The 8,260-nt window shown below is 34.8% G+C and overlaps 1 protein-coding gene and 1 pseudogene across 1 annotated transcript; both read left to right on the forward strand.

The window, feature by feature from the left end:
* The first annotated feature begins 1,041 nt into the window (after positions 1 to 1,041).
* Positions 1,042 to 2,353, forward strand: LOC130945863 (uncharacterized; annotated as a pseudogene).
* Positions 2,354 to 3,971: 1,618 nt separating this feature from the next.
* On the forward strand, positions 3,972 to 5,099 carry LOC130945864 (uncharacterized). Its single transcript, XM_057874559.1, has 2 exons — positions 3,972 to 4,631; positions 4,755 to 5,099. Exons 1-2 carry the CDS (start codon positions 3,972 to 3,974, stop codon positions 5,097 to 5,099), a joined length of 1,005 nt encoding a protein of 334 aa, XP_057730542.1.
* The last annotated feature ends 3,161 nt before the right edge of the window (positions 5,100 to 8,260 follow it).

The following is an 8,260-nucleotide window of genomic DNA, read 5'->3' on the forward strand; positions in this document are numbered from 1 at the left end:
ACGGTTTTAAAATTGAAGTGTGTCAAAAAGTTTTTATATCATTCGGTGTATGCGATTAAAAGGTGGAAAAATCATTCACATGGCTGATGAAGTGTCAAATATAAATGGTGGTTCCTCCACCAATGATAGAATACCAGTAATTGTGCAACAAGCGGATGTGACTTCACGTTTGGAAGGTGCAATTGGAAGTGAAAGTATAGCAGTTACAACTGTTCAAACTGAAAATGTTGGATGTAATATTCGTCCACGTGGTACTTTGTCACTATTCCAGCCTCCATTAACTGCTGATTGGCCTCCTTATGGCCTTCCTCCCGGATATACCCCACTGGTGGGTAGTTTTGTTCCTCCTGTCTGATTTGGGAGTGTAAATGGAGGGAATAATTCTCAAAACCCACAACAACATTTCAATTATTCTCGTGATTATAATGTGGGCTCTACTTCGAATGCTGCTAATTCGATCAGGCACGGACCCAAGCATAATGACGGGGCACTTGCCCCCACTCTGATTTCCACTACAAATAAACTAAGTCCAATTATTAAAAGTCCCAAACCCATTTTATCTTTCTATTATTTTGACTATTAGCTAACCTAATCAAATTTAGTGTTCTTCTATTCTCAGATCCTAGCCGTCATTCATTTATTCCCTTAAACCCCCTTCTTAGTTTCATATTTTTAACCTTCTTTTTCTATTCTTTATCTAGTGGTCATCTTCCCTTCATCAAAAGGTAAATTTTAAATTCTCTATTTTATTTTATATAGCTCTCTATGACTCTATGTATCTTTCAATTTCATTGTTTCTCTTTTTAATATTTTCAATTACAAATTTTAATTCAAATAATTATAATTTAGGTATTAATCTATTTTTTATTCTCTTCATGAAATTATATATTTTATTTTATTCTCAATTTAGTGATCTTTATTATTTATTTATTTATCTTTCGTTCAATTCTATTATATGTAATTATGTTGCATATAAATTTTTAAAGTGAATTGATCAATTTACTAATTTAGAATATATATTTTTTATTTTTAGAAATAGTAATGGAAAAATATTTCAAAAGAAAGCTACCACTAGAATCTGAAGTCACTCTATTAGTCTATTCTAATAAAAAGAAGTTCTTAGAATTTAATGTGAAAAGTTTGGTAGCTGATCCTGGACAACGACCCAAAATTTCAAATTATGATCCAAATAACAGGGATGAAGTTAGACGAGCTTATTTGCAAAAAGGTCCTTGTCAACCATGAGAACATGATTTTTCACAAACATATTTTAGAACTTCTCTCTGTAGATTTAATGCTGATTGATTTGACGAATTTGGCAATTAATCGGAATATAATATTTCAAAAGATGCTATCTTTTGTCTCTGTTGCTATCTTATAAAACCTGATGGTGCGAGTGGTGATGCTTTTGTAAAAGAGGGCTTTTTAAATTGGAAAAAGAAGGAGCGATTACAAACACATGTTGAAAATCATGATAGTGCTCATAATCAAGCTCGAAGAAAATGCAAAGCACTCATGAAGCAAAAGCAACATATTAAAGTTGTTTTTCAAAAGCATTCAGACCAAGCTAAAAAAGATTACCGAACTCACTTAACAGCAACAATTGAGTGTATTAGGTTCTTATTGTGACAAGGATTGGCTTTTCGTGGTGATGATGAATCGTACAATTCAAACAATCAAGGTAATTTTTTAGAGCTTCTTGACTTTCTTGCTCAACATAATACAGAGATTGATCGCATTTTCAAAAATGCTCGTGAAAACCTTAAACTAGTAGCACCTAAAAGTCAAAAAGATATTGTTAGAGCTGCTGCAAGTGAAACTACTAAAGTTATTATTGATGATCTTGGAGATGATTTATTTGCTGTTTTAGTTGATAAAGCTCGAGACATTTCTGTTAAAGAGCAAATGGCTGTTTGTTTACAGTATGTGAAAAGAAGGGATTGTAATGGAGCGATTTCTTGGCCTTGTCCATGTTTCTAGCACAAATGTGTTATCGTTAAAAGTAGCTTTGGAATCTTTATTAGCAAAGCATAGTTTAAACTTAGCAAGAATACGTGGACAAGGTTACGATGGAGCTAGTAATATGCAGGGAGAATTTAATGGCTTAAAAAGTTTGATCTTGAAAGAAAATGCTTGTGCTTTTTATGTTCATTGTTTTGCTCACCAACTTCAATTAGTACTTGTGGTTGTTTCAAAGAACATGTCAAAATTGCACTACTTTTTAGTTTGCTTGCTAGTTTGTGCAATATTGTTGGAGCTTCTTGTAAACGTAAAGACATACTTCGTGAAAGTCAAATGTAAAAGACAATTGTTGCATTACAAAATGGAGATATTTTTAGTGGGCGTGGCTTAAATAAAAAAACAACATTAAAAAGGGCAAGTGATACTCGATGGGGCTCACATTATGGTACAATACTTAGCTTGATTTCTATTTTTTCTTCTGTGGTAGAAGTTCTTGAAGTGATTGAGGAAGATGGAAATAATTCTGAACAAAGAGCTGAAGCATGTCAATTATTGAAACATATTCAATCTTTTGAATTTGTATTCAATTTACATTTGATGAAAAGTATATTAGGAGTTACTAATGAGTTGTCTCAAGCTCTACAAAGAAGTGATCAAGACATTATAAATGCTATGGCATTGGTTAAAGTGTCCAAGCAACGATTGCAAAGTATAAGAGAAGATGGTTGGTCCTCTTTACTCAATGAAGTTTCACTATTTTGTGATAGTCACAATATTCTTTTTTCAAATATGAATGACATATTTGTAACACAAGAAAGATTAAGGCGCAAAATCCAAAAGGTCTCAAACTTGCATCATTTTCAAGTTGAATTATTTTATCAAGTGGTTGATAGACAACTTCAAGAGCTCAACAATCGTTTTACAGAGGTAAATACCGAGTTACATTTTTGTATAGTTTGTTTGAATCCAAGTGACTCGTTTTTTATATTTGATAAGGAGAAGTTGCTTCGTTTAGCTGAATTTTATCCACATGAATTCTTTTCTACTCAACTTTTGGCACTTGATAGTTAACTTGAGAATTTTACATTGGATATGCGTCTTGATGATCAATTCTCAAATATAAATGGAATCAGTGGACTATCTCAAAAGTTAGTTGAGACAAAAAAGCATATTATTTATCCATTGAAGTTTCTTCTGTTGAAATTAGCTTTGATTCTACCTGTGGCAACGACATCAGTTGAGAAAATATTTTCTGCTATGAATATTATAAAGAGTCGACTTCGTAATGGAATGGGAGATGAGTGGTTGAATGATTGTTTGGTTACATATATAGAAAAAGAGACATTCAATCAAGTTGATAATGAAACAATTATTCAACATTTTCAAAATATGAAAACAAGAAGAAAAGTACCTTCAAGATTTGAAGCAAAGAAAGTTAGCGGCTAATATAATTTTTTTATTTGAATAATTAATGTGCATTTTTATATTTTTAAATTTAAATTAATATATCTTTTGATAGTAATGTGTATTATTTTTGCCCCCCAAACATAAATTTTCTGGGTCCGTCACTGAATTCGATGGCAGTATATCGACAACAAGTAGAGAAAAGTCATCATGACTTAGTCAATTTATTGATTCAACAAATGACCACAATTCTAAATCCTATGATGGCTTATCACGAATCAAAATTCCAACATCTTTCCAGACAAGTCGAACATATTGCTCGAATCGTAGATTATGAAGAAGATGAAAGGCATAATGCCAGGAGAAATAATGAAGGATTCGAAAATATAGTTCAAAATGAATATAATGTTTTTGATCGAGAAAATCCTTATGTAATTCCCTGAGGTCAAAATGTTGATGAATTTCTTGCCAGATTACGTGCTAATCATGGCAGTGAACGTTATCAAGTCACTAGAATTGTGGAAGAAGTACTTAATCGAGTTGGTCTGAATGTTAGTTTTATGAATTGACCTCACTTTATGTATGCTTTCCCTCAAGTTGTTCAAATGGCTGAAGTGCCAAGAGGGGTGAAAAATCCAAAGATAATCACAAAGTTTGCTGGAGAAGTTGGGGAATCAACCACTGAACATGTTGCTCGATATTTGGTTAAGATTGGAAATTTAACTAGTGATGAAAATTTGACAATGAAGTTTTTTCCTTCTTCGTTAACGAAGAATGCATTTACTTGGTTTTCAAATCTTAGACCAAATTCGATAATGACATGGAATCAGTTGGAAACTGCTTTTCACGCTCAGTTCTATCGAGGGAAAATGAATATGGCAGTTACTGATCTAGTGGCTTTGAAACGTGAAGATGGTGAAACCATTAACGATTATATGATACGTTTCAAGAACGCTAGAAGTAGATGCTATGTTTCATTACCTGAGAGCGAAGTGGTGAAAATAGCAACTATGGGGCTAGGATTTTATATGCGCCGAAAATTGCTTAATGTGCATATCCCTGATTTAGCTCATTTGGCTGAAAAGGTCCGTCAAACCGAACTCATGAAAAAGGAGAAGGAAAAATATAGAAGTAAGCAAAGATCAAAGAATAAACCTTTTACTCGAAAGGAGAAAGTTGCTTATGTGACTATGGAGTCCTCAAAAGAGGAACTCGATTTCGAAACAGAGGTCGATTTGGCTGAACGTAAAAAGGGCCCTCCATATGTTTGCTCCTTACTTTAAAAGCTTCCTAGTAATGAAAAGTCGAATGAATCAAAATTGAAAAGTGGAAAAAAGTATAGTTTTGATATTTCAAAATATGATAAGATTTTTTATGTGTTGCTTAAGGATAAACAATTAATTCTGCCTGAGGGTAGAATTTTACTTTTGGTGAAAGATTTAAAAGGAAAACCTTATTGCAAGTTTCACCAAGCAACCAATCATTCAACTAATAGTTGTGTTCATTTCAGGGACTTAATTCAAGAAGCTATAATGGAGGGACGGTTGAAGTTTGATGATGGTAAGAAGGAAATGAAGGTTGATGTTGATCCCTTCGATGCTAATGCTAGTTTCGTTGAACCATGTTTCGGAGTGATGCTGTTTTTGATTAAAGACAGGGATGTATCTCCGTGTCCACGATGTAATGCTGTTTTTGATGCTGAAGCTGCAACAATCTTTGAAAAGAAAGAATGAAGAAGGAGCTAGCTCATAGAGAAGAGCAGGCTCGTCAGAGGCAGCCAGTTAGGCATATGGAGGGTCAGAGTTCTAAGACCCCTCAACAAAATGTTGTTACACCTTTGAGCCGATCTCAGGCTATAGGTGTTTAATGGATTCGGAACTGCCAAGAGTTCCAGAAGTGGGATGCTCTTTATCGCTGCAACCCACAGTAGGGACATCGGGGACCTCCTCGAAACCAATATCCTTACTATCGTGGTCGAGCAAGAGGGTATCCAATAGGTAGAGGAGGAAGAAGAAACTTCAATCAGAATAAGAAGCCTCAGGCAGAAGTAAGCAAGGGGGCAACGCTTTCCGTGCATTCCCGAATTGTCTTTCCTTCTGACGGAGAGACATGTCCAAAGGAAATTTCATCTCCTGCAAAGATAGAAAAAGACAAAGCAGTAGCTCAGCCTTTAGAGGTTGACAAAGGCGAGGAGGTTGATGTCGATGAAGAATACTTCGAAGAAGGGGATGATGATATGATTGGAACGATTTCGATTATTCCAACTGAGTACCTGGGGGAATATGAAGGTGACCCAGAGGAAGATTATGATATGGAGGATGAGAAAGCTTTTTCCTTCATCCGAATTGAAGATGAGCCGGGGTATTTTCTTCGGCCTACTGAAAAACAAATGTCTCATCTCCGTCCGCTCTATATAACTACTACTTTGAGTGGGATCAAAGTAAATAAAGTCCTAATTAATGGTGGGGCAGCAATAGTCTATTGCCAGAAAGGATGCTGATGAAGGTTGGAAAGCATCCTGATGATTTGGTTCCCACAAACATTGCTGTAACGGACTTTAGTGGGGCTTCGACTCCAGCAAAAGGTCTGGTCACTCTAAGTGTTAAGGTTGGATCATCCGAACAAAACACTGTGTTCGTGGTGATTTCATCAAAAGAAAGTTATAATGCTTTACTGGGGCAAGATTGGATCCATGGTGTGGGAGTTGTATCTTCTACTGTGCATCAAAGTGTTCTTCTTTGGATGAAGGATGGCAAGCCTGAAATCATTAAGGCATATTCGAACCTTTATGTTGAACAGCTGCATGCTGATTTTAGGATGTATAATCCTAAGTTAAAGTCTTTGAATGTTGACAGGATACTGAACTCTTATAATTGTGAAAGTTGTTACTTGTCCTCAGAAGGTTTGGCAGTAAAGTTGCGCTACCCAGGGTTGAATTTCACTCCAACTGGCTGGGATTGTCTCCCTTGAAGATTTCCTATGGACCAGGTTGAGGAAGTTTCCGATTACCTGGTAACTTTGCATAATTATTTAAGTAATTTTCTTCATGTAGAAAATAAAGATGATTCTTCCGATGAGGTAAAATCACGTAGGGTTAGAAGTTCTTTTAATAATAACTGTATCAACTCAATATCTTCAGTCGAGTTTAGTCATTGTTTACATGTTCCTTCTTTATGTAATGGAAGTGATGCTATAAGCCAAACTGCTGATCTAATAGCAGAGGCACATTGTGTTGAAAATCGAAATAATATCAATGATAATCAAGTTCATTCTATTTCTAATGAAGTTGATTTTACTTTTGACTGCATCTATGATTTAGAACCTTTGGGTTTTAAAAAATACTCTGTAAAAGATGAGGAGCATTTTAAGGGATTTGAATATCAAGATCCCTTAGAAGAAATTAATTTGGGAACTTTTGATGATATTCGAATTACTTATATTTGTAAGGATCTCGTTGATCCTTTTCGAACTGAACTTTTCCATCTTTTACATGAGTTTAAAGATTGTTTTGCTTGGGATTATCATGAGATGCCTGGTCTCGATCGTTCACTTGTGGAACATCGATTAGTATTAAAACCAAATGCAAGACCTGTGAAGCAAACTCCAAGACTTTTTGCTCCAGAAATCAATGAAAAAATTAAAGAAGAAATAGAAAGTTTGATTAAAACGAAATTTATTCGAACTGCACGTTATGTTGAATGGGTCTCAAATATCGTTCCTGTGATAAAGAAAAATGGGAATTGAGAGTATGCATTGATTTTTGATATTTGAATAATGCTACTCCGAAGCATGAATACTTTATGCCGATTGCAGATATGTTGATCGATTCTGCAGCGGAAAACGAAATTCTAAGTTTTATGGATGGTTATTCGGGTTATAACCAAATCTTCATTGCGGAAGATGACATGTCCAAAACTGTTTTTCGTTGTCTTGGAGTGTTAGGCACTTATGAACGGGTGGTTATGCCTTTTGGTTTAATAAATGCTGGTGCAACTTACCAGCAACTAATAAATACTATATTTCATAAGTATATTGAAAAATTTATGAAAGTATATATCAATGATGTCATGGTTAAATCGGTCTCAGTGAATCAACACATTAATCACTTTAGAAAGGCATTTATAACCATGAGAAAGAAGGGATTAAAGATGAACATTTTGAAATGTGCATTTGGTGTGTTTGTTGGGAATTTCCTAGGTTTTGTGGTTCATAAGAAAGGAATTGCAATCGATAAAAGCAAGGCTGATGCAATATTAGCATTCTCTGCGCCTAAATTGAAGGAAGAAGTGCAATCTTTCCTAGGAAAAGTGAATTATCTTAGAAGGTTCATTTCGAATCATTCTGATCGAACTCGAGTGTTTGCACCTTTAGTTAAATTAAAGAGTGATTCACAGTTCGAATGGAGAAATGAGCATCAACAAGTGTTTGATTCGATAAAGGCTTGTTTATCGAAGGCTCCGATTATGACGAATGCTCACCCATATGAGCCTTTAAAATTATACATTGCAGCATCTATGAATACATTTGGGTGTATGTTAGCCCAAGATGATAAGGATGTGCATGAGCGGGCAATTTATTACCTTGGTCGGGTGCTAACCGATATCGAAACAAGGTATTCCCTGATAGAAAAATTATGTTTGTCTTTATATTATGCCTATATGAAACTAAAATATTATATGGTGGCTAAATTAGTGAAAGTTATAGCACAAACTGATCTCATCAAATACATGTTGAGTTTCCCAATGTTACGAGGACGTTTAGGAAAATGGATGCTAGCCTTGACAGAGTTTAATTTACAGTATGTCCCGACCAAAGCTGTGAAAGGTCAGGTCATTACAGATTTTCTTGTAGATAATTTGAAAGATCTGAATGACCAGGGGGCAAATGTAATTGA

The sequence above is a fragment of the Arachis stenosperma genome, chromosome 8, assembly GCF_014773155.1.
Source record: "Arachis stenosperma cultivar V10309 chromosome 8, arast.V10309.gnm1.PFL2, whole genome shotgun sequence".
Lineage (NCBI taxonomy): Eukaryota > Viridiplantae > Streptophyta > Magnoliopsida > Fabales > Fabaceae > Arachis > Arachis stenosperma.